The sequence below is a fragment of the Acinonyx jubatus genome, chromosome A2, assembly GCF_027475565.1.
Source record: "Acinonyx jubatus isolate Ajub_Pintada_27869175 chromosome A2, VMU_Ajub_asm_v1.0, whole genome shotgun sequence".
Taxonomy (NCBI): Eukaryota; Metazoa; Chordata; class Mammalia; order Carnivora; family Felidae; genus Acinonyx; species Acinonyx jubatus.
The window spans coordinates 6212427-6238427 of NC_069383.1; the positions used below are offsets into that span (position 1 = coordinate 6212427).

At 55.7% G+C, this 26001-nt stretch overlaps 1 protein-coding gene across 5 annotated transcripts in view; it reads left to right on the forward strand.

Annotated features, from left to right (window-relative positions):
* KCNH2 (potassium voltage-gated channel subfamily H member 2) overlaps positions 1-9409 on the forward strand; it is a 32222-nt gene extending 22813 nt beyond the window's left edge. For 3 of the 5 annotated variants that reach the window (XM_027051188.2, XM_053217869.1, XM_027051191.2), the window contains 10 exons: positions 1762-2190; positions 2683-3070; positions 3361-3560; positions 4003-4255; positions 5385-5578; positions 5856-5955; positions 6553-6825; positions 6900-7086; positions 7403-7580; positions 8851-9409. In XM_027051188.2, coding sequence (XP_026906989.1) covers positions 1762-2190; positions 2683-3070; positions 3361-3560; positions 4003-4255; positions 5385-5578; positions 5856-5955; positions 6553-6825; positions 6900-7086; positions 7403-7580; positions 8851-9000 — 2352 coding nt within the window. In that variant the 3' untranslated portion in view covers positions 9001-9409. The remainder of the gene's footprint in view (positions 1-1761; positions 2191-2682; positions 3071-3360; positions 3561-4002; positions 4256-5384; positions 5579-5855; positions 5956-6552; positions 6826-6899; positions 7087-7402; positions 7581-8850) is intronic. The other 2 variants (XM_027051189.2, XM_027051190.2) reach the window with 2 other exon arrangements.
* The last annotated feature ends 16592 nt before the right edge of the window (positions 9410-26001 follow it).

Below are 26001 nucleotides of genomic sequence, written 5' to 3' on the forward strand. Positions count from 1 at the left end.
CCCCCAGGGGCTTCTGTCAGCCTGGAGCAGGCTCAGGGCAGTGGGAGGCGCCTTAGGAGTGAGGCTGAGAATCCCACCCACCACCTGCACCTGACTCTGCTTTGGCTCCTGGGCTCCTCCCAGCAGGGGAGCAGGTGTGGGTGGGAAGAAGCTCACCCACAGGTGAGGACCTGGGATTTGGCTTAAATAAGCTTCAGTATTCTGTGGGACCACGAGTCAAGGGGGGTTACATGCCTGGCCCAAGGCCGTATGGTAAGCTGGTGGTTGCAGAGCAAGGCCAGGCCCCTGTAAGGTGTGGGTCCAGGCCGTGAGTCCCAGGCTTGCCCTGTGTGTGTGCGGTTGTGCACTGGGCCTTGCTCTGTGTGGACTCTGGGGTGGGGGTAGGGTCACTGCTGTTGGCCTCTGAGGCTTGGGGATGAGCCCCATCCAGGGGCAGGCACCTTCTTCCACCCGTTGTCTGTGGGAGCCCTGGCTGGTTCCATTTTTTCAATCCTCATGTGACCAATGAAAGGCCACTGCTTCATGCTCTCTGCCTTAAGGAGCAAAGCAGCTAGGGCTGAAGGCAGGGCAAGACACATGCTTCTTACCGTCCCCCAGCCCCCAGCTGCTCCCCCCTGCCCACATCATACATCTCTGGAGCTGCCCATATCTACTTTAGGGTGGCCAAACCCCTAACCCATGGCCCATCTTACCTTCCAGTTACTTCCTCTAAGGAGATGGTCTCCAAACAGCCCGTCTGGTGATGGTGGGTCCAGGGGATCCCCAGCTTGAGTATGAATGGGAATCTTTGGGGGTTCCATCCACCCCAACTGTCCCCAGCCCAGAGGCCTGAGGATGTGGGGCCCCAGCACTCAGTGCTTCTTGGAACAGGGCCAGTAACCTTGGTTCTCAAGGGGCTGGCTGAGGCCTTGGGTTTGGCTCCCTAGGGTTGGCAGGGCCAAGGCTGGAGGGCCTAGTTGGGGGGGGGGCTCTTGGGTTGAGTCGGATGTCTGTAAGAGAGGATTCTCGGGGGCAGGAGGGGGCAACGGGGGACAGACAGGCTCCTGGCCCATTGTGGGAAGGCTGGCCTCAGTCCTTCCTAGTTTGGCTTGGGAAGAGAATGACACGGCTGCTGCCACCTGGTGTGGATGGCAGGCCTGCCTCTGAGAGGACAGGATGTGAGGTGAGCCTGTGCAGGACTGGGTGTGACACTTCTGAACATTTGCCTGTGTGTGTGTCCTTCTGTGTACGCGTGGGCATGAGTATGGCTGTGTTAGGTCTTCCGTGGGCCTTTGTAGGTGTGTGGGAAGGCAGAGCTTGAGGGCTGCCCTGGGTCTGGGGAGTGATGCGTGCGTGCGTGCGTGCGTGCGTGTGTGTGTGTGTGTGTGTTGTATATGTGGTGTCTGGGGGCAGTGGGCAAGGTCACGCAGTAGAGTTCTAACCATAGCTATGGGTGCGCATAGCTGGTGGGGAGTAGCATGTCTGGGTATCACTGCATGGTGCTCCGAATTCAGGTATCCAGACAGCAGGTCCGCGTGCCCCATGGGGAAGTGGAGCACCTGGGTCACGAGGTGGTCACTGACTGTGGCCACGTGGCTAAGGGATGGGCATTCCGACTGAAGCTTGTCGGCTCTCCCCCTTACCCTGCTTGGTCTCTTCCCTGGAGGCCCAGCAGAGATGTCATCTGCTCCCACCCTGGAGATCTCACGCCCTCCCCTGCCCCGGACTCCAGTGGGACATCGTCTCCTCACCTCTGCCCTCCCACCCTCCCTACCGGTCCAGGTCCTGTCCCTGGGGGCTGATGTGCTGCCAGAGTATAAGCTGCAGGCGCCGCGGATCCACCGCTGGACCATCCTGCACTACAGCCCCTTCAAGGCCGTGTGGGACTGGCTCATCCTGCTGCTGGTTATCTACACGGCCGTCTTCACACCTTACTCGGCCGCCTTCCTGCTGAAGGAGACGGAAGAGGGCTCCACGGCCCCTGACTGTGGCTACGCCTGCCAGCCGCTGGCCGTGGTGGACTTCATTGTGGACATCATGTTCATCGTGGACATCCTCATCAACTTCCGCACCACGTACGTGAATGCCAATGAGGAGGTGGTCAGCCATCCCGGCCGCATTGCCGTCCACTACTTCAAGGGCTGGTTCCTCATCGACATGGTGGCCGCCATCCCCTTCGACCTGCTCATCTTTGGCTCTGGCTCTGAGGAGGTAAGTGGGCAGGGAGGCCGAGGCCGGGAGGGCACCTGGAAAAGGAGAGAAGGTGAGGGGGTACAGGGGGTAGATGCCCCTTGGCCACTGTCCCTCTCCAGGTGAGCCACTCCCCAGGCAGAGGGCCAGAGAGGCCGCCTTTTTGTCTTAGTCCATCCAAAGAGGCCGCCATGTTCTAATCACACAGAAGTGGCCTGGGAACTCATGGGGGTTCTAGGCGGGCGCCTAAGGGTGGGTGTTGTATCTTCCAGAGCCCCATTCTCACCGGGGGGACCATGAGCCCCTCTGTCACAAAGATGAGCCCTTTTGTCACAAAGCTAGGACAAAGATTAATGGGACTCTGTGCAGGGCTTAGGGAATGGGAGCTTCCATTATTAGGAGGTCCTGGGAGGAAGTCTTTGGGGATTTTACTTCCAGTGCCCCCTCCCTCCTCACTTGTTCCCACACTGAACGTCTGAACGTCTGTCCCCCCCCCCCCCCCCCCCCCCGCAGCTGATCGGGCTGCTGAAGACAGCGCGGCTGCTGCGGCTGGTGCGTGTGGCGAGGAAGCTGGACCGCTACTCGGAGTACGGGGCGGCCGTGCTCTTCCTGCTCATGTGCACTTTCGCGCTCATTGCGCACTGGCTGGCCTGCATCTGGTACGCCATCGGCAACATGGAGCAGCCACACGTGGACTCCCGCATCGGCTGGCTGCACAACCTGGGCGACCAGATCGGCAAGCCCTACAACAGCAGTGGCCTGGGAGGCCCCTCCATCAAGGACAAGTACGTCACAGCCCTCTACTTCACCTTCAGCAGCCTCACCAGCGTGGGCTTCGGCAACGTCTCCCCCAACACCAACTCGGAGAAGATCTTCTCCATCTGTGTCATGCTCATTGGCTGTGAGTGTATCCTCGGGGGCGGGGTGGCCCGGAGTCTGGAAAGAGCCCGAGATGGGCCAGAGCAGGGCTGGGGCGGGGAAGCCCTGAGACCACCAGCAGAGCATGTGTGGGGGCTGGGACACCAGGCGGAGACTCAAGGCAGAGCCCAAGGGCACGTGGACCTGGGCTTCTGTGTTTGTGCGTCTCTCGTGCGTGCTTCCACTGAGATGTGACTGCGTGTGTCGTCGACCCGGTGGAGGGGCGGGCGGGGTCCCTCGGATGCTGATGTCCCCACTTACCCCCGCCCCCAGCCCTCATGTACGCCAGCATCTTCGGCAACGTGTCAGCCATCATCCAGCGGCTGTACTCCGGCACTGCCCGCTACCACACGCAGATGCTACGGGTGCGGGAGTTCATCCGCTTCCACCAAATCCCCAACCCCCTCCGCCAGCGTCTCGAGGAGTATTTCCAGCACGCCTGGTCCTACACCAACGGCATCGATATGAACGCGGTGAGGCCGCTCGGCTTCGCTGGTGGTGGGCTGGAGGGAGCAGGGTCACAGTGAGACTTCCCTGGATGCAGTGAGCACGTCTAACGGCATCACGTTCTTTGGTTTAGGCGGTCACGGTGCTAGTGCCTAGAAGGACCCTGAGAAGTACGTTCTGCTTTTGATAGCGGAGCTCGTGTACTGGGAGAACTCTCACTGTGGGGCAGGCCCAACCAGGCCCTTCCGTACAGGCAAAGCATTTAATCCTTACAACAGCCCCAGGCAGGAGCTGGTCTCTACACTTTACACTAGAGAATGGAGGCTGAGAGCAGGGAAGCATCGTTCCCGGAGGGCGAGCAAGGGCGCCCAGCTAGAAGGGGTGGACTCTCTGATGCTCCTCTCAGGGTCTCGGGGTGGGGGGTGCGGTGCCTGAAGACAGCGTGCTGAGCCAGCCCAACGCCCCCAGGTGCTGAAAGGCTTCCCCGAGTGCCTGCAGGCAGACATCTGTCTGCACCTGAACCGCTCGCTGCTACAGCACTGCAAGCCTTTCCGAGCAGCCACCAAGGGCTGCCTGAGGGCCCTGGCCATGAAGTTCAAGACGACACATGCACCGCCAGGGGACACGCTGGTGCATGCTGGGGACCTGCTCACCGCCCTCTACTTCATCTCCCGGGGCTCCATTGAGATCCTGCGGGGCGACGTTGTCGTGGCCATCCTGGGTACGGGGCTAGGTGCGGGGGACCGGGTGCTAGGTGGAGGCCTGGAGAGCTCCCAGGACACAGTTGTTGGGGCCGTGGACCCACTCCTGCCTGCAAGTAATTCACCTAAGCTTAGACCCTCCACGGGGGGGGCAGTGGAGAGGAGCCCCACGTGGGGCGGGGCTGCTGAACTCTGAGGGTTCTTAGACTCTGTTCCCTACAGGCTCTCCCCACAGGCAGCGACGCTCTTGCTTCCTGAAAGCAGGACCAAATCCAGATACTCCAAAGTGGGCAGTGGAGGGAGGTTATGCATCTGATTTTACTAAGGAAATTTACTCAGTTCCCTGCGGCCTCAGGTGATACAGCCCAGCCCAGCCCTCACCATCTTCAAAGCAAAGGGAGTCTCACCCCTCCTTCCCTCCCAGTTGTGCCTGGGCAGGGGGCTTCCTGTCCTCTGCCTGTCCTTCCCTTGGCCATGTGCCTCAGGGCGGATGCATCACAGGGGGCCATTTTAGATTTTTATTTCTCAGTTCAGTCAACACCTATACTCACTCCACAAACAGCCCGAACACAACAGACAACCCAAGTTTCACTATGTAACACTTAGCTTTAGTGCGTGTGATACATTCTGGTGTTTTCTGTGCTGTGATCAGCTTTGCTATCCTATTTTCTTTTGGTAAACAAAAATGCTGGTCTTGTTTCGCTGCTGTGTTATGACCTATAGCTTGAAGGGCCCTGTTTATGAGGGTGCAGTGATTGGCCAGGATGGTGTTTGGGGCATAGGGTTTGGAGGGGGTAAAAGTGGACTTAGAACCCAAGGAAGCCAGGGCCATGGGCAGAGAGGGGTATATCCAGGCTGGTCCCGCTGGCCGGTTCCAGTTGTTGGAAGGCAAGGAGGTCCAAGCCCTCTATGCCCCCACGGCACTGATGGCCATGCTGAACAAATCCTGCTTTGGGGAGCAGCGGGGAGATGGGGCTGGCTAGTCCCTCCCTGGCTCTGGGGGCTGGGGCTGGTGGGTGGGTGGCCAGCCCAAGGGGAGGCCCCCAGCCTCCAGCCCCCAGCCCAGGCTGAGAATGCCGGGAAGACAGATGCCTTTTCCCTGTACTGCTGCGCAGGGGCTGAGCCCCTACTCTTGGTGTCCTCCTACAGGGAAGAATGACATCTTTGGAGAGCCTTTAAACCTGTATGCTCGGCCCGGCAAGTCCAATGGGGACGTGCGGGCCCTCACCTACTGCGACCTGCACAAGATCCACCGGGATGACCTACTGGAGGTGCTGGACATGTACCCCGAGTTCTCGGACCACTTCTGGTCCAGCCTGGAAATCACCTTCAACCTGCGGGACGTGAGTGGGCTGCCCTGAGGAGGCTGTACCCTGGTGGCTGCCCCCGACTGGGGTGACCTCGCTGGGCCTGTTTCCCTGCCTGTCAAACGGTATCGGAGCTGGAGGAGGTCAAAGGCCCGGCCTCAGCTCTCTTGGTGGAGCAGAGCATCTGTGCGGGGAAAGCTTCCTCACGGCGGGTGCTCCGGGCTCCACGTTCTCTACGTTAACGAGGGGGTTGGGGCTGACCCTGGCAGGGCAGGTGGGCGTGGAAGGGCCCTGACACCGCTTTTGGTTCTAGACCAACATGATCCCTGGGTCTCCCGGCAGCGCGGAGCTGGAGGGCGGCTTCAACAGGCAACGCAGGCGCAAGCTGTCCTTCCGCCGGCGCACCGACAAGGGTGAGGCGGGGGCGGGGCGGGGGGGGGGGCAGGGTCCAGGGGAGGGGGGCGGGGCGCGGGGGGGGGCGCGGGGGCGGGCGGTAACTGCACGTAGCTCTGCAGACTCTCGTGCCCCTACCTTCAGTGTTCCCCATTCTCTCGTCCCTACTGCCCCAACGCTGTCCACTTCCCTTTAATGCCCACTTGAACTGGCACCTCCTCCGGGAAGCCCTCTTCCACCCTCCTGGGTGCCGACCTAAGCTTCTTTGGGCCTCAAGCGGCTGGCGGCTTGGCGCTGCCTTGAACTCATGAGGGCAGAAGAGAAAGACAAAGGAGGGCGAGGGGGCCAGCGCAGGGGGTCCCAGAGAGCCCCGCCCAGCAGTCAGCGGTCCGAGTCGACCTGGTCCCGCCCCCCGGGGGTTCTCATTCCGCTTGAGCGTGGGTGGTGGTGGGGGGGCGGGGTTGGAGGGGGCCGGGGGTAAGAAGAGCGGAGGAAACAACCGGGGACAGACCAGGACGTCCTGGCGCAGGCCTCTCCCAGGCCTACTCGGTCCCCTCCCCTCCTCTCCCCTTCCGTGCCTCCTGCCTTCTCTGAGGCCCGTTCTCTGTTTCCCACAGACCCGGAACAGCCAGGGGAGGTGTCGGCCTTGGGGCCGGGCCGGGCGGGGGCAGGGCCGAGTAGCCGGGGCCGGCCAGGGGGACCGTGGGGGGAGAGCCCATCCAGCGGCCCCTCCAGCCCTGAGAGCAGTGAGGATGAGGGTCCAGGCCGCAGCTCCAGCCCCCTCCGCCTGGTGCCCTTCTCCAGCCCCAGGCCCCCCGGAGAGCCGCCGGGTGGGGAGCCGCTGACGGAGGAAGGGGAGAAGAGCAGTGACACTTGTAACCCGCTGTCAGGTAGGGTGAGGGCCCGGCTCAGGTGGGTGGGGCGTGGCATCTGACCTGGCCTCAACCCAGTTCTCTGGCTCCAGGCGCCTTCTCAGGAGTGTCCAACATCTTCAGCTTCTGGGGGGACAGTCGGGGCCGCCAGTACCAGGAGCTGCCTCGCTGCCCTGCCCCCACCCCCAGCCTCCTGAACATCCCCCTGTCCAGCCCCAGCCGGCGGCCCCGGGGCGATGTGGAGAGCAGGCTGGATGCCCTTCAGAGGCAGCTCAACAGGTGAGGGCGGCTCTGTGTGTCGAGGGGGCGGGGCCTGTGTGTGTGTGTGTGTGTGTGCGCGCGCGCGCGCGCGTGAGATCTGTGGGTTTCTGGTAGCATTATAGCCTGAAAGGAGGATGTCTGCTCCCTGTGGGCTTGTCCGTGTGGGCCACACCCTGACCCCCTCCTCCCGTTCAGTGCTGAGAGAGGGACCGCACACATAGAACGGAGAGGGAGCCTGGGGTGGACCAGCTGGCTGGTCCGTAAGGTGCTTCCGAAATCACTTGGTGTCTCCGCATCCCCGAGAGCCAGAGCATCCTCCTCCTTCTTGCCCCAGGCTGGAGACCCGGCTGAGTGCAGACATGGCCAGTGTCCTGCAGCTGCTGCAGAGGCAGATGACGCTGGTCCCACCTGCTTACAGTGCTGTGACCACCCCGGGGCCCGGCCCCCCCTCCACCTCCTCTCTGCTGCCCGTCAGCCCCATCCCCACCCTCACCCTGGACTCGCTTTCTCAGGTAAGTTCCAGAGCCCTCTGCCTGCTCAAGGCACCCCAGCCCCTGCCTTTTCTGCCCCCGGCCCGCTCAAACCTGCTTTGCCGTCCTTTTCCTGAAACGCGGGGCCTCAGCTTCCTCCCACCCCTGTTTCTGCCCTCGTCCTGGACTGGACTTTTGGAGGAGGACTGCCTCGGGAGCTGCAGGCACAGGGCGAGGCGGGAGAGCCCCCAAACCAAAGCCCCCAAACAGCAGGACAAAGGAAACCAGCGGGCTGAGAGGGGCCACCTAAACGGCTAGATCTACTCAGGGGGACTGTGTCATGGCCAGGAGGGGTCTCCGAGGCCTGGTGGTGGGTGCTGCGTGCCAGTCCACCCCCGGCACGGGGTCCCTGCTGTGACCAGCCACTGCTCGGCTCTGGCTCCGCTGCCCACCCGTGGCTCTCACGGTAGCCACTCTGCAGGGTTGTCTCGATGGCCTTGGCCGAGCCCCAACGTGGCGCTCTGGCCCGCATCTCTCCCCTCCCGCGGGAGTGGGCCTCTGTTGCCCTTCGTCCTCTCCTGAGTGGACTTGTGTGCGTCTGGGCCCCAAGAAGGGGGTTCTTCTGGCTCCCAGAGGTGGCCTGGGATCTGCTCCCCCCTTCCTCTGGCATCCGCTCCCCCTCCCATATGCTGCCTGCTCCTGTTTGCAGACACCAGGGCCCACGTCAGCAAATGTGCCAGTCTCCCTTCACGGCCTCCCCCGCGGAGCTCTCACAGCATGCTCGTCAGCATCCACAAACCCCTCCCGCCTGCCCTGGCACTCTCCCTGGCCTTCCGGGGCCTGGCCGCCAGCCTGCCTCTGCTTCTAGGTCCCTGAGTTCCTTCTAGATTGGAGGAAGGAGCCTTGTTTCTTTTCCTGTCCCAACTCAGGGCCCCTTATTCTGGGTTGGGTTTGGATTCGTCTGCCATGTTCCCTGGGGGGAAGAGGGGAGTGGCTGCAGCCTTGGGCTCCCCCTGTGTCAGGGGCCACTCCCAGGGCTCCCGGCTGCCCGCTTTGGCTCCTGCCCACTGCGAGTGCATTTCTCTTCTTCCAACCTCAGCGCTTGCTTGTTGTGCTCCAGGTCCCGCTCTGTGTGGCTCGGCCCTTGACCTTGTCCCGTTGAGCCCTCTTCTGTTCCCCAGTCCTCTGTCACCGAATTCTCCTGACGCTCTCTGTCGTTTGACCCTCCTCTCTATTCACCCGAAAGCCCCCTCCGTCCCCACACTCCCCTTCCACAGGCTCCTCGTCTGCTCACACTGTGTTCTCTCTGCAGGTTTCCCAGTTCATGGCGTTGGAGGAGCTCCCCCCGGGGACCCCAGAGCTCCCCCAAGACGGCCCCACTCGACGCCTCTCCCTGCCGGGCCAGCTGGGGGCCCTCACCTCCCAGCCCCTGCACAGACATGGCTCAGACCCGGGCAGTTAGTGGGGCTGCCCATTGTGGACACGTGGCTCACCCAGGGTTCAGCGCACTGCCTGGGCCCCTCCCCTCAGAGGCCCTGCCCGGGAGGCCCTGGCCAAGAAAGGGGAGAGGAACATGAAGGCACAGCCCCCTCCCCCAGCCCTTGGGCCCATCTCTTCCTGCAGTCCCCTGGGCCCCAATAGGAGGGGCAGGGGCAGGGACAGGGCCGGGCAGTGGACGGGGGTCTGTGGTCTCCCCACTGCCCTGGGGGCATTAGCTGGTCTAACTGCCCGGAGGCACCCGGCCCTGGGCCTTAGGCACCTCAAGGACTTTTCTGCTATTTACTGCTCTTATTGTTAAGGATAATAATTAAGGATCATATGAATAATTAATGAAGATGCTGATGACTATGAATAATAAATAATTATCCTGAGGAGGCTCCAGGGTGCTGGACCGTGCGGCCCTGGGCCCGCTGTAGCGTGTGTTCACATTCACACATGTGCGCATGCGCCGGGCTCCGTGGGACTCTGGGTGTATCTGTCTGTGTGGGTAGGGTCTGCAGGGGCTGCCCTGATACCTGGGGGTGGAGCGTGCGCAGAAGAGGTGTTCCCTGGGGTCTGCCGTGGGGCATCTCCAAGGCCTCCTGACTCCCACAAGGAGTTCCCAATAGTTAAGCACTGCCTGGACTGTTGTGAATAGAGAGGCAGTGCTCATGCAATGCCAGGACCGGGTCCAGCCCCTCAGGGTCGTGTTTCGCTGGGTGGCATACTGGCTCCCAGAGGTGACCATACACTGGCTTGTCCCCTTACACGCTTCATGAACCCAGCCCACACTGACCCTAACCTGGGGCTGTGTTGGTTAATTCTGGCCCATGTACCCCAACCCCCTGACTTGGCCTTAGCTCGACCCTAACCCAGACTCACTTGGGCTCTGTACAGTTGGGCCCCCACGGTGACCTGACTCTGGGCACACTGGTTTTCTCAGTCTCGACCAGAGCTCCTCAGGTATGTGGCTGCAGATGGGCCTCGGTCACTATGATCTCTTGAGCACCTGTGATCTTCGATCACTGAGTTAATGCCTAGAGAGAGTGGGAGATTTTGGGTGGCTCATTCTCGTTACTGGGGGAATGAGTCAGAATCTACATCCTGGGGCCAGGGAAGGGTTGTGCCCTTGTGTGTGCCTGCGTGTGCGTATGGTCTTGTGAGGACACACGGCCCCCTGGAGCCGTGGCTGGCAGTGACCGTGGCAGGGCACCTGCTGACCAGCAGGAGGAGCCAAGGGGCAGCAGCCAGCTAGTGCTGCCCAAGGCCTCCAGAGCTGGCAGAGCAGTTTCCCACTGAATCCCCACAACCCCTGACCCTTTGAAGTGGGCTTGTTAACCTCGCCTTTTAAAAAAACGTTTGTTTATTTTGAGACAGAGGCGGGGGTGGGGGGTAGGGCAGAGAGAGAGAGGGAGAGAGAATCCCAAGCAGGCCCTGAGCTGTCAGCACAGAGCTGGGCGTGGGGCTCGATTCCATGAACCATGAGATCAGGACCTGAGCCGAAATCAGGAGTCGGATGCCCACTGACTGAGCTGCTCAGGCGCCCCAACCTCGGTTTGAAATCAAATGTGGCTATTCTCACGGCGCATGCCTGGGATGGGGCTGGAGACCCTGCTCTCTTGAGAGTTCTTGCTATGCCCAGAGCAGGTAGGAGAGAAGGGAGAGAATTTCTCCTGTCCACGTGATTCTGCACCAGGACCCTGGCTCCCCTCTCAGGATTGCCGCATATGCTTGTGACTTGGGAGTTCACACGCACGACTTCCTGGGGGGTTGATGTATGTGATGTAGAGGGGGGAGGTGGTGAGCAGAGCCCCTCAGCACAGGGCAGAGGCAGACACAGGCAGAGGTGACCGTGAGGCTGGCGGGGAGAAGTAAAATACAGACAGCTCAGTGCACCTGGCACGCTGGGCCTGTGTGAGCTGGGCCAAGTGCCTGCCGTCTGATGCTCGCTCCATCCGTGTTACTGTCCGCCCTTGGCCTTACAGTATACTCGTGGGACTCAGCCACAGTTCATACTACTCTGCCCCACAAGCGTGGGGGCTGGGGGAGGCTGGGGGAGGGGCTGGGGGCCACCCCGGTGAGTCAGGGCCTGGTGTTGGTGGGCACCTGGTGGGGAAGGAGAAGAAACCTTTGCCTGCACTCTCTAGGCTTTGTATCAGGTGGATGCCGGCCATCCCTCTGCGGCACCATACCAGCCCCCACAGCCGGTCACTGGCCCAGTGTGGACTCTGGTGCTTGTCCGAGACGGACTCCCATGGGTGTCCCAGGGGTCAGTCCGCTCAATCTGTAGCGGGAGAGCGGCCAGTGGGGTCAGGATGCCCTGGGCCAGGTCCTTGCCGAGAGCCACCTGCTGAGGGTGGGTGGAAGACAACAGTGACCGTGGCTTTAATTACTGGATCAGTTCGCCCGCACAGCTGCAGCTAGGTGCTCGGAACCTGCATCATTTAACCCTCAGGGGGAGAAGTAGTAAGTCCAAGCGGGCAGATTAAGGCTCAGGATGGTAGGTGACTGGCCGGTGGTCACACTACTCACAGGTGGCAGTCACAGTTTCAGACTGCATGGGAGGAGCGATAGTGACCTTGAGGGCATGACACTGGGGCTGACACCGGCTGCAAGGCATAGGCTCGAGCCTGGGCCTTGCGGGCCTGAAAGGCAGGTAGGGTGCTGCGCTTGGGAGTGCAGCCCGGTCTGGGAATCCAGCTTGGAGACTCCCCCGGCTCCCATTCCTAGCCTGCTCTGGCCTTCCCCTCTCCTGGCCAGGTGACAGCCCCCTTTCTCTTGCCGGTCTGGGGTCATGTTCTGCCTAGCACACGTGAGTGGCGCTATAAAGAATAGCTGTGCCCACAGCCTTTGAGCTCTCCGTTGGGCTGATGAAGGTCAAGTCTGTTATGACCACTCATAGTGGGCCCCAGGCCCCAGGGTGCCTGCACCTGATGGGGTTTCCTTCACTGGCTTGAGGCAGTAAGATACAGAGCAACAGGGGTACCCAGGCGGTTCGGTCGGTTAAGAGTCCGACTTTGGCTCAGGTCATGATCTCACGGTTCGTGAGTTCGAGCCCTGCGTCGGGCTCTCTGCTGTCAGCACAGAGCCTACTTTGGATTCTCTGTCCCTCTCTCTCTCTGCCCTTCTCCTCTCTCAAAAATTAAGAAAAAAAAAGAGAGTAACGGCCCCATGGGGGTGTTTCTGTGGGACCTAGAACAAAGCCCGGCATTGGGATGTGGTGTGTTTCCTGGACAGATGGACGGATGGATGGATACAAACACTGCCCTCCCTGCTGGGACAAAGACCCTGGGGTTGGACAGGCAGGGGCCGGGGAAAGTCTCATGTGGCTGGTGGAAGCAGAAGGAGGACGTCTTCCCAGGGTTCAGACCCTCTCCCCGGCCGCACCCTCTCCCCCCCTGTCCCCGTCACCAAGTTCTCCTCCATGCCAGTCCTCATGTCTGCTCTACACAGCTCTGTGGCAATTGCTCACTGCCCCAGACCTGCTCCCTGGCCGCTCCTGTCACCTGGGCTCCCAGAGCCACAAGGACTTTGGTGGAGGGGGAGGCAAAAGTGAGGATGCGGTCCCCTCCTCTCCTGCAAGCTGGGCACTCACGTGTTGGGGATTTGTTGTCCAGAGTTGAGGGTTCTCCCAAACCCAGAGGGCCAGAAGGGTGGGGCGGGGGCTGAGGAGGCTGTGGTGGGCAAAAGGAAAATGATCCGAGCAGTTGCCAACACCCAGGAAGGCAGGGAGCTGAGCCCGGAGCTGGGTCAGGGCTTGGGGATAGGACCCCATGACAGGACAGAACCAGGCGGCCCGCCCCACCTTGACCTCTGCACCTGACAGTCCAGGAGCGGAGTGAGGCCCTCTCTGGTCCCCGCCTGGTGACTCAGTCACTGCTCTCGGTCCTGGTGCACCTGTTCCTTTGTGGACTCTCACCCCTGCTCAGTGCAGACAGGGGCCGTTCTCACATTTCATCGACACATAAGAGTAACTGATACTCATTCAGCACATCCTCTGTGGTGACCATTATTCCCACTGCCTGAAACCAAAGCCCAAGAGGCTGAATTAACTTGCCAGACATCCGCAGCTCCAGGGAGTATAAATCCAGATGGGCCAAGCCTCCAGCTGCTGGCTTAACTTTTGGGCACACTGCTGCCCTTGCTCTAGGGACAGTGACTAGGAGACCTTTGCAAGGGTCTGGGTTTCGAGAACCTTCCCTGCCTTGCAGACGTTTGTACCTTCTGCTCCTTTGACTGGAGGACCTTTCGCTTGGTGAATTCCTATTGGTCCTCAGGTGATTCTTGTTTCCAGGAAACACTTGGAACACCCCCTCTCTGGGGGTTGGGAGCCCCTTGTGCTCCCTCTGCTTTCCCTGCCCTGGATTGCCAGATATGGGGGTTTACTGCCTCTGTGCCACACTGTGTCCCTGTCTGTGTCCCCTAGCCCCAAGCACAGCAGTTCCCCCAGAGTAGGCACTCAGCAATTCACTAAAGGAACATTTCTGCATTTGGGTAGTGATCAGCAGTAAAATTCTTACATCAAAAGGGACTGCGTGCTTGACTTTGGGGGTTGTGTCTTCCTGTGCAGCCAGGCTTGAGGCATGAGGGTTGAGCAAACAGCTCGGGCTTTCTGGCACTCCCTGAGTCTCTCTTGATGATTAGCAGACATGGGTCTGGTACCTTGGAGATGGCCCCCAAGGGCCCACGTTCTTTACATCTTCCATGTCATTCTCTTGGCTCAGCTCAGCACATAGGGATGGGTCCCCGCTCTGAGTTACAGTTAGGGACCTTGTCTGGTGCCCTCTGGGGCTGGAATCCCTGCTGGTGGGCATCTCTGGGCACAGCTGGACATGCTGTGGTGGCCACAGCTCACCTGAGCTTTGAGGAACCCCTGCCCTGCTTCCCAGCACCACCCTCTCAAATGCCGTGTCCCCAGCCTGGCCAAAATTTGAGAGGCAGCCCTTCAGCCTGGCCTTTTCTGGGTTCTGGTCTCTGCAGTGCGGGGGAAGGAGGTCTGGTGCCAGGGCTTTTCTGCTGTTCACCTGCCCGCACTGCATAAACACGTCCTAAAGGGAGAGACAGCCTTCTCTTTGCCTGCAGGACAAAGCCCTTTGTGTCAGTGTGAGTGACAGGGAAGGTTCTCTGCCTCCTTTTTGGACTTGCCTGCGTTTATACTTCTTCTGCCACGTGCCCGACACGCCAGCCACATGAGATCGTGTTCTGTTAACTGCGCTTGTGTTCTCCCTGTATCTGCTCCATTTTCCCCTCTTCTTGGAGTTCAAACTCTGTCATTCCTGGTCTGGAGAAATCCATCTATCCTTCAAGTCCTAGCTCAGATGGAGTCGGACCTCTCCGGGCTTCTCTGTTGATCTAAACCTCCTTATAGCACTCTCCCCAGATCTTTTTTTGCTTTAAGTTTTTATTTTTATTTTTTTATTCTGAGACAGAGAGGAAGCTGGGGAGGGGCAGAGAGAGGGAGAGAGAGAGAGAGAGAGAGAGAGAGAGAGAGAGAGAGAGAGAGAGAACCCCAAGCAGACTCCTTGCTATCAGCGCAGAGCCCATGAACTGTGAGATCATGATTTGAGCCCAAGTCAAGAGTCAGATACTCAACCAACTGAGCCCCCCAGGCGCCCCGCTCCTTAAACCTTTGTTAGTACCCCTGCCACACCCCACCTGTTGTTTTCTCTGTCTTCGGAAAGGGTGCTGGCTGAGTATTGGTCATCTTTACCTCTCCTCCAAGAGCCCTTTGCTGTGGCCCTGGGGGGACTTTGCAGGCACTTTGCCAGCGTGCCTTGCTGCCTGTCTCCGGCTTCCCACTGTCCAGTTTCCAGCTGGCCTCTGCGTAGAGGGTTCCCACTACTGCCTTCTGTTCGTTTGTCTTGTGATGGTCAAGGCTGAGAGAGAGTCCTCATAGGGCTGTTCAGTTCCAGCTTCAGGTCTGTGGGACATATCCCCCAGGGGCTGGACAGTCCAGTGGGAACTGAAAGGTACTCTGCTGGGCCGCTCAGGTGAGACTTCACCCCGCTCGTATGGTATGAGGCGACTTCCTCATCGGTGTCCTGCTGGTCTCACCATGGGGACCGTAAGCAGGACACATGGCGGGTCAGTCTATCTCAAGTACTCAAACACACTGAAACAAATTTGAAGCACAGACACTTCTAAGATGGGTATTTTGAGACACTTTTAGATAATTGTATGTCATGAGTGGTTGGTGTGAAAATTAATGCTTTAGTAAAAGATGGGATAGTAATAGTTTTCTTAAGGCTGCATGGTGCATGATATTAAACCCAACAAGAACTCGGTTTATCCCGATGTATCAGCGCAGGAGCATGGCAAATACAGCGAGACTTGATACTTTATTTTCTGATCCAAGTACAGTTCAAGTTTTTGTTGTTGTTGTCGTCGTTGTTAACTTTTGTCCTCCAAAAGAAAAAAAAAAGAGGAGCACATATTCTGAGGCATTTGTTTAAATAATCAGCTTCATTATTTTATAATCATACCTTATAAGTGAGTTGGAAGTCTGTAAGAGCCATTGCTAAGAAACCAGAGCAGAAGAATTTAGCACAACTGTCTTACCATTATTTTAAAATTAGCAATAACATAAGGTGTGGCTGCAAAAGACTTAGATGCTAACTGGCAAGAAAATCAGTCATTAGGGAAACAATCTGGAGAGGGCTCCCGCAACCAGCCACCATATGTAATGGCTTTGTTTCCTCTTTCTGCCCCACCAGCAGCTGACAGCCGGAGAATCAGAGGGAACTTGATGATTAGGGACACGAGGAAGGTCAAATGAGGCTGTTCTCGTGGTCTTAAGCAGCCTCAGTGGAATAAAACTCTTAGCAGATGGGAAAATGACCGTGGAGTGCTTTATTTTAATGTCAAACTGCCCTAGGCGTCTCGGAATTGTGACCGACCTGCGGGGAGGGAAGTTGGTTTTATGTGGGGCACTGAGTGTCCATAAAAAAGAGTTATTCTCAGGGCCGGCGCGGGGAGCGTGGGGAAATGAGGATTGGTTAAGCAACAATTTAGTGACACGACCCAGCTGCCCTCTGTTCTCCAGCCCTTGGGGAGCCCTGGCCTTAAAATGGTGAGAAATGGGTCATGCTGCATCCCATGGAGAGAAGGATACCCTTCTCAGTGCCTCGCCACATCCCCGTGGATGTCCAAGGGGTGAGGCTTCTGCTCTGGGTTAAGCCCCCTGTGACTTGCGTCTCTGCAGGCACCTGTCTCGTGAGCATGTGTAGACCCCAATGCCTGCTGTCATCTCTCCTCCGTGCCACCCTGACTCAAGCTGGACACTCCCTCCACCCGCTTCATTGTCCCAAAGCACCACTAAGCAAAGGCTGCTGTGGGTAGCCGATGATTACTGAAAATGCGGGGTTGCTGTGGGTGCCAGCGGGTGACCTCACTACACAGCCCAGCAAACAACTGACAAGACGATGTCAAACTTTCCAGCTCTAAATTCTTGGCTGCCTCCTTCCCAGTGCCTTTCTCGCCAGCTGACCTCCTTCCTAGTCCTCCCAAGACCCTCTTGGTCGGTTCCCATCTTTCTGAAGACACTTTTTGGCCTCTTCTTTTCCCCCTGCTTCTCTGGCCTGCCCTCGGACACTCAGATTTCCCCTCAATGGTCTGGGCAGATCCATTGGAGTTGCTCCAGACTCTTCTCAGCAGACATTGCCTAAAGCTCTACCCCTCTCCTTCCAAGAGACCTTTTCAGGCTATTGGGACGTTATCCAGATTTATATCAGATGGACCCAGAGATGAACTAACTATGGCCCTAGGAGGCAGAGGTGGCTGCAAGAAAGCTTTCCTTCCTTCCTTCCTTCCTTCCTTCCTTCCTTCCTTCCTTCCTTCTTTCCTTCCTTCCTTCCTTCCTTCTTTATTTCCTCCCTCCCTCCCTCCCTCCCTCCCTCCCTCCCTTCTTCCCTCCCTTCTTTCCTTCCTTCCTTCTTTCCTTTTTCCCTGCCTTCCTTCCCTCCCCCTCTCCTCCTTCCCCCTTCCTTCCTCCCTCCCTCCCTCTCTCCTTCCTGATTAGCAAGCAGTTTCCCCACAACAGTGATTCCTAACGAGTCTAGCTCTAGAGGTGGGCACTTAGAGAGGAGGTGAGGAACAGGCAAAGGACACAGCACAGCGGAGGCAAAGCGTGGTCCAGGTCTGAGGATGTCTTGGCTCAGTCCAGTGGCTCCTGTCACTGTCCCTCCACACAGGCAGTCCTGAAGGGCATAGAGATAGTGCTCCATTTTAAGCCAGGCTATCCAGCGTGGGTCTTAGGAAAATTCGTTCATGAATCAGTTAGCTTCCCTCCTTCAGAGGCACACACTCCAGCTCCAGCTGAGGCCACTCTCTTGGGACCTCAAGCGTTTGGTGAAGGAACTGGGTCTGGCAGGGACCACAAGTGCCATTGCTGATTAGACACCCAACTTGCATCAGACCCTTTCCCCGGGGGTAGGTGGGGCTAGGGGCAAAGCCCTGCTGGCCGAGGACTGAGTCCTCATGGTTTCCCACTAGCTCTTTGCCCGCTGACTGGCAAACATTGAATGTTCTGGGTAACCATCACATTTGTGGCTTGGAAATGAGTAAAATGCAGAAAAGCTCCCAGTGACTTTGGTAGAGAGGCGGCTCCTTTGACTAAATGCTTGGCGATTTGGAAGTTACCGGTGCCAAGGGGACAGACACTTCTCTGTCTGCACACCGCCCTCACTGCACAACACCAGCAGCTGCCTCGCTCTGAGAGGAGCAAACTGGACCATCTGTGGGGGTTGTCATTACCCCAGGCTACCCTGTCTTGATTCTACGGCTCAACCAAGAGCAGGATAGTTTTCAATTAAAATATTTTTCTTGAGCTCCCCCTGGAATGGCAGAAAGCCAGGAAAGACCCTTAGATTGCAGAGTGCCCCCACCCCAATGTTCAGTGGAGGAGAATGGGGCCCAAAGTCGTCAAGGGCCGGAACGTTGAGGGGCAATAAGGCTTCCTGACCTCTAGCCTGCCACAAGTCAGGAGCTGTGTGGGACACAAGGGTGGTTGTGTGAGACCCAACCATGCGTGTCAGCCGCCCGTAGTTCAGTCACAAACACAGGAGGGAAACGCAAGGGGATGACGAAGCTCCCACTTCTGTGAGGGCCCAGCAGCCCTTCATTTATTCCGAGTCAAGTCCTTCTCGTCCTCCAAGACTGGTCTTCCCCATGAAGACTTGTCAGTGATCCTCTGTGACATTTCTGTGACATACTATGCTCCTCCGTGCTGGGACCACTCTTGGTTGTGATGCTGTGTTGGCCAAGCAGACCTGGAACTTAGGAGAGAGCCTCCCTAATGTGGATGGGGGTGCTCTCCTCAGTAACGACAGGTCCGCTGCACGACTTTTTGGCTGTCTTTTCAGCCCTACAGCATAGAGGGGTTCCCTGTGGGGTTTCCACGGAGGCAGACGGGGGCTAGACATCTAGAATGTGGCAAGAAAGAGCTGGAACCCCTCATTCAGCCTATCTGCAGTGTGACCTGTTCCCAGTTTTCAGTTCCTGGTTTCCCCCCTGGATGCAGGATGCCTCCTGTATCAGAGCCTTGCCCCTTGTCCAGCTCTGTGTTGGTCAAGTACAACTTGTAATTTGGGGGGGGGGGTGTTCAGTCTCCAGTATTGGAGGCTCCCACTGACTGTGATGTGTCTGGTTCCAGTCCTCACCATCCTTTCTTCCCATAAGAAATCTGGAAGCTGCCGCATGCCGGACTGGGGCTCTGTGTGAATTACAGCCTGGGACCCAGGTAAGCTCGAAGTAGAAGCAATTTCTGCACAGAGCCACTTATGTGCCACCTGCTTACCTGCGACCCTGATCTCACCTGTGGCTGTGCTCCCACACCCAGGTGGTGGGCCCCAGATGACTCTCGAAAGGACTGACCTTGCATTTCTTGCTGTCTGGCCGGGCAGAAGTTTTCTGGACTGATATTGCATTCTCTTTGCTGTAAAGGGGAGCTTGAGAAGGGGCTTTAGTAGACATCACAATAGCAGGCCACTCCCTGAAATCTTTCTCACGTAGGGGAGGAATCCACAAATTGAAATCTGAACCTGGCAGGGTCCCATTTGCTCCCCCAGGTCCTCAGACAGGGCCGGTCTGATGACAATCCACCGACACATGACAGCAACCATCACAGTTGTGATGGCAAGGTCTATTAGCTGTGGCTCGGGGCGGGGGTTCTGGGAGAGAGAGAGGAGTTTCCAACGGGAATTTAGGCTCCAACACATGGGGGAGTATGAGGTACCGGAGGAGTCTTAGTCCCTTTGGGCTGCTAGACAAAAATACCACAGATCAGGTGGCTTATCAACGACAGAAATTCATTTCTCAGTCCTGGAGACTGACAAGTCCAAGATCAAGGCATCAGCAGGTTCTGTGTCTGGGGAGGGCCTGCTTCCTGTTCACAGAGGGCCGTCCTCACATAGTGTAAGGGGCAGTGGAGTCTCTTGTATAAGGACACCGATCCCCTTCCTGAGGGCTCCCCCGTCACGACCCAAAGGTCGCACCTCCTCATACAGTCACCTTGGGCATTAGGATTCAACATATGAATGGTTTTTTTGGGGTGGGTGGACACACACATTCAGTTCATGGCAGAATGGACCAGTCTTAGCAGGACACATCTACATGGACCCATGTAGGACATGCGCTCCCTGGCCAGAGAACAGAGTCCTGGGAACGAGCTCTAAATGATGGATTTGTTCTTTTTATAGTTTAGAGTAGAATTTATTTTATTTTATTTAAAAAATTTTAAAAAAATGTTTATTTATTTTTGAGAGAGAGACAGAGACCAGGTGCAAGCGGGAGAGGGACGGAGAGAGAGAAGGAGACACAGAATCTGAAGCAGGCTTCAGGTTCCTAGATGTCAGCACAGAGCCCAGTGCGGGGCTCAAACTCATGAACCGCGAGATCTTGACATGAGCTGAAGTCAGACGCTTAACCGACTGAACCACTCAGGCGCCCCTATAGTTTCGAGTAGAATTTAAAAGCCCATTTAAGGGTTAAACATTATGAAACAGACCTGATATAAACCAGGTTATTTTGGGGATACATTTTACCGGTTGCTGTTGTGGAGAAGGTGGCATTTTTCACCTTTGGCAAAATAAAACCGAAATCTGTGTTAGTCTTGTCTTCCTAACACGACTATAAATTCCTTGAAGAGGGGGCTGAGCCTGAAGCTGACAAGAAGTGATGGGAAGTCTGTCACCAGAGGAGCATGTGAAGGCCGGCCACAGAGCGATGCTTCCTGTCTCCTGCATCCCCTGTCCTGAGTGTAGGAAATAGAAGCCCCATGTTTTCACGGTGTCCATTTTGTCACTTGTCACCGAGCCTGGCACAGGGCTGGGCTCAGTACAGGCTGGTTGACTGATTGAAAAATGCCAGGGTAGGGGGCATCTGGGTGGCTCAGTCAGTTAAGCATCCGACTTCGGCTCGGGTCATGATCTTGAGGTCCATGAGTTCAAGCCCTGCATCCAGCTCTGTGCTGACAGCCTGGAGCCTGCTTCAGATTCTGCATTTCCTTCTCTCTGCCCCTCCCCAACTCGAACTCTGTCTCTCTCTCTCTCTCTCTCTCTCTCTCTCAAAAGTAAATAAATATTAAAAAAAAAAAAGAAAACTGTCAGGGTTGGAGGCACCTGGGTGGCTCAGTCGGTTAAGCGTCTGACTTTGGCTCAGGTCATGATCTCGCAGTTCATGGGACTGAGCCCCACATCAGGCTCTCTGCTGTCAGCACAGAGCCCGCTTTGGGTCCTCTGCCTCCCTCGTTCTGCCCCTCTCCCGCTCATGCACACACACTCTCTCTCAAAAGTAAATAAACATTAAAAAAAAAATGAAGGGGTCCCTCGGTGGCTCAGTTGGTTGGGTGTCCAACTCTTGATTTTGGCTCAAGTCATGATCTCATGATTTGTGGGTTTGAGCCCCGTATCGGGCTCTGCGCTGACAGTGTTGAGCATGCTTGTGATCATCTCTCTCCTTCTTTGCCTCTCCCCTGCTCATACTCTATGTCTCTCTCAAAATAAATACCTTTTTTAATTAAAAAAAAGAGAAAACGAGGGGTTGGAAAAGTGGGCTGCGGGAAAGCCCCACAGGTGGTGGAGAAGGAGCCGGAAACACATGGAAACAGTCTCATGGGGCCAGAGCTGGAAAACTTTTGGGGGAGCACTTGGTTCCATCCATTCATGACAGAGACTGACTGAGTCACTGAGCCCCAGAGAGAACATGGGGCTTGCCCAAGGTCACACAGATAATTGGTGTCAGGGCCAGGTCTAGAACGTAGGGCTTCTGGCCTCTCAATCCTGCCAGATGCCCAACTCATGACCTTCCAACCTTTAGGACAAACCCTCATAAAACCCGGGCTGTCCTTTGGGCCTGAAGGTAACACACTAGACTCCCATCAGACAGCCTGTGTTGGGAGCCTTCCTCTGGGACGGGGGCGGGGTTGTGCTGAGCCTCCTCTATAGGTGTTGCTATCTTTGAGGAGGAATCTGTTTCAATCACCATCACTCGGATAATCCACATGCCGCCCTCGTTCTATTGCCTCTCAGGCTCTTTCACTGGCCACCTCTCCATTTCTGACTCCCTGGCCACAGGATCAACCTCAAGGGAGCCGTGAGAGCCTGGGGTCAGAAGGCATAGAGCAACGTGACCTTGCCCTGCCCCTTACCCTGGCAGGTGCATCTTTCCTCTGGCCCATGGCTCTCGATCAGGGGTGATTTCGTCCCCAAGGATATACCTGGCAATGGCTGGATACACTTTCGGTTGTTACATCTAGGGGTGAGGGGTAGGTGGCATCTAGAGGGTAGAGGCCAGGGATGCTGCTAAAAGTCCTATGAGGCACAGGACAGCCCCTGTGACAAAGAGTTATCTGGCCTAAAATATTGGTAGTACCGAGGCTGAGAAATCCTGCTGTAACCCTACCTGCCCTTTACAATTTATTGGGGAAGGGGTTTCACAGCCCTCTTCCTGCCCCCCCCATCCCAGTGTGGTGAGCCACTGTTTACCCAATATGACTCTTTACTGCCATGTGTTCCCACTCAAAGTGAAGGCAGACTTTCTACCTGTAGCAGGAGAAATATGTTAAAAAGCAGACCATAGTTTGAGCTGGACGTCCTGGGAGAAAGTCAGAATATTCCCATCAGGAAACGAATGGCTTCTTTATTTAGACATACCTTGATGGGCCTATTCGGTCATTAAAGATGAGGTCCCTGGAGAATGGCCTGGCTAAGTGAGCTGGAGGTAGAGACAAAATAACAGAAATAATGTTTGAGATCTTATGGGCATCTTAGGAGAGGGGGAGGGACGCAGAGGTGAGAGGGAGAAGGAGCCAGAAGACGTCTAGGGCCTGTGTAGACACAGTGGCAGTAAGAAATTATTCTTTGGCAGGAAACAGTCGGTGAATTTTTAGGAGGATTGACGTTTGACCTTCAGTACTGGGTTACTTCCTACTCGTGGTAAAATTAGTCCCCGATGCTCTGCAAGCCTTTAGTAGAAGTTCATTACACACATCGCTGTGTGATAGAGGTGCTTTGGGCAGGGGGGAAAGGGGGCGTCTCTAGGAAGACACGGCTGCAAAATGGATGAGGCAAGAGCAGAGAGAGACGGTTAGGAACCAGGAGACACCCCAAGACTATGGCTGCAGCATGTTCCGACCCCTGCCCCCCAGATCTACGAGTGAAGGGGACTTTTTAAAGGGGTTTGCTGGGAGGGATAGGGGATGACAGGTCAGTCCCGTTACTGTGGTGGGGCCTCCAGTCACATGCACGGTAACAACCCTTCACGGCTGAGGCTGCTAAGTGCCTGCCCTGACATTCAATGGAATCCCTGCTTTTGAGCCAAGCCCAGGGCTTCCCAGAAGAAGGACCACGTTGCCCAGCCTCCTCTGTGGCTGAGGTGGGAGTGAAAGTGTCCTGTGTAACTTTTGAAAGGTGCCTTTCAAGAGGAGGAGAACTCCCTTTTCACCTCTCCTCCTTCCTCTCCTTCCTGCTACTGGAGTGTGAAATGTCCAGTGAATGGTGCAAGACCTATAGGACGAAAGACCCCAGGTCTCTAGGGATGGAAGGGGTTCCGGGCCAGCCCTGATCGCCTGTCCCTGGATCGATTTTACAGGAGAGGATGGGGTGCTGGCCGCGTCACAGCCAGAGGCAGGCAAGGACAGGTGGGGAGAGGGAGCGCGTGAGACCGGCCGCGGATGAGCTCCCCTGTGCCCAGAGCAGAGGAAGGCCAAGTTTGCTTCTCTGTGTCAGTCCCATACCCCTCTCCTAATCGTCTCCGGCTCTGCAATGGCCACCTCCTCGCGTGCTGTCCTGTTGTATCTGTCCCTGTCCACTCCTAGCAGCACACGCTCTTCTGGGTACTTCAAGCCGGGGGCGGGGGGGATTTAGTGCCAGGAACATTGGCAACATGGGTTACAAATGTGGAAGAGGGAATGGGAAAACAAAAGGGAGGAAAGGGTGATGATCCCAGCAGGTCAGGGAGCTGCGGGTGCCCTGGGAGCGAGCCCGCCAACTCACGCCAACCGCGGCTGCTGCAGGAGCCACCCCTGTGGCGACAGAGACCGCCAGCTCCCCGACAGCCACCTGCAGGTGTCTGCTGCCTCAGTGCGCAGGGAGGAAAGGGATGCCTCCAGGGCCCAACTTTCCAGTAAGCCTCAGTCCTAGTAGTTTTTCTTTTTTGAATTAAAATTTGTTTTTATTATGGAAATCTTGGTTTTTTTTTAAATTTTTACAAGTTTTTATTTATTTATTTTGAGAGAGAGAGGGAGCACAAGCCTAGGAAGGCAGGGAAAGGAGAGAGAGAGAGCTCCAAGCAGGCTTTGCACTGCCAGCACGGAGCCCCGTGTGGGGTTTGAACCCATGAACCACGAGACCGCGACCTGAGCCGAAACCAAGAGTCGGACGCCTAACCGACTGAGCCACCCAGGGGCCCCTTATTATGGAAATGTTAAACATGTACATAGCACCAAGCATATGAGAATAATCCTCTGTGTACCTATCATCTAACTTCAACAGTCATCAATTTCTGCCCGATCTTGTGTCATCCGTACCAATGACTCCCCTGACACAGATGATTTTGCAAATCTGGGATGCAAACCCCAGAGACCATATAATTCCATCAGAAAGTATTTCAGTATTTCTAAAAGCTGAAGACTCTTTTTAAAAAGCCCACAATTGCATAACCACACCTAAAATGTAATAATTCCTCCATATTATCCAATACCCAGTTAGTGATCCAAGTCCTTTAGTAGTTTCAAACATTTTTGAAAAAATATATTTATTTGAGTCAGAAACCAAATAAGATTCATACCTTGCAGTTGGGGCTTTGGGTCACTTAACTACCTTTTAATCCAGAGGATCTGTGTCCAGACGTTTTCCTTGCTTTTTTGGGTTTTGATCAAAGGATTTAGGTTGTCCATCTTTTAGAGTTTTCTACAACTGGAGTTTGCTGATTTCATCCATGTGATGTAGCTTAACATTAGGGTGACAACTGGCCCGGTTTGGCCAGTGCTAAAACGGAGGCGATCCTGAGCAAACCAGGATGGTCAGCTCACCTACATTTTCCTCTGTCACTTATATTTCTCATAAGTTGGTGGTTAAACCTACAGTCGTTATCAGACTCACATTTAATTTTTTGGCAGGATTATTCCCTGGTTGGTTGTGCGTTATTCCAACAGGAGACACATAAATAACTGAATGCTTCTCTCTCTCTCTCTTTTAAAAATTTTTAATGTTTATTTATTTTTGAGAGAGAGGGAGGGAGAGAGAGAGAGAGAGAGAGAGAGAGAGAGAGAGAGAGAGAATCCCAAGGAGCCTCCACACTGCCAGCTCGGAGCCTGATGTAGGGCTCGAACTCACGAACTATGAAATCATGACCTGAGCCAAAGTTGGATGCTTAATCGATTGAGCCCCCCAGGCGACACTGGGCACATTTTTCTATTCCTTGATTTTTTACTTGCTATGTGGGAAACACTCCACGCTAGTGCAAAGAGATCTTCCTTGTTACTTTTCATAGCTGTATATGACTTCACCATGTGGCCATACTTTGTTTATTTAACCTGTCCTTTGTTGTTATTTATTTCCAGTCCTTTGTTGTCATTATAAAGTTGTGCTACAATAAATGGCCTTGTGCATATATCTTTTCATATATTTGCTAGTTTGTCTATAGGATAAATTCCCAAATATTCTGGGTCAGAGGCTACCATGTACATAATTTTGTAAGATATTGCTAAGTTTCCCACCAGCAAGGTAGGACTACTTTTATCCCTAACCTTGCAGACAGAGTACGTTGTCACACTTTTGGCTGTGTGCCTAATTTGGTAGGCGAGAAATTGCATTTCAGTGCATTTTTAATGTGTATGTTTCTGTCACGAGTTGAATTCCTGGGGAGCAGGCTCTGAGACAAAGACTAGCATGTAAGACAAAAGAATCTTTGGATGAACACCTGTGGAAGGGATGGGAACAAAGTAGGATCAGACAGAGGGACAAATTGAACAACCTCAACAGAGTGCCCTGCTACCCCTTAGGGAGCCCTGGAGCTGGGATGGAGGGATGGGCAGGGCTGCTCTTGCCTCGCGTTAACCCAGCATTGGATGTGGGCTGCTGGGAGAGAGGTGTGACCTTGGACGAGGCAGTTTTCTGCAGCTGAGGCAAACCCACATGAGTGCTGATAGCTGAGGGCCATCATCTGATGGCACTTGCAGTAGGGTGGGGGATTAAATCTTTCTTAGATTTCCTTGGGGGAAGGAAAAAGGGTGGTACATTGTAGCATCTGCCTTTGTCTCTTATCCATCTATATGATCTACCATCATGATTTTATTTTTTAAGTTTTCTACCTACATCTATCTATCTACCTACCTATCATCTATCCATTCAATCCATTCATCCATCCATCCGTTAGCCTATTTGTATTGGTTTGAGATACTAGATATTCTTGGTATTTAAAAATGTGTTTCTATATATTTTTCCTGTTGTCTTTACGACACTTTCTGCTTTATGAAAGTTGTTGCTAA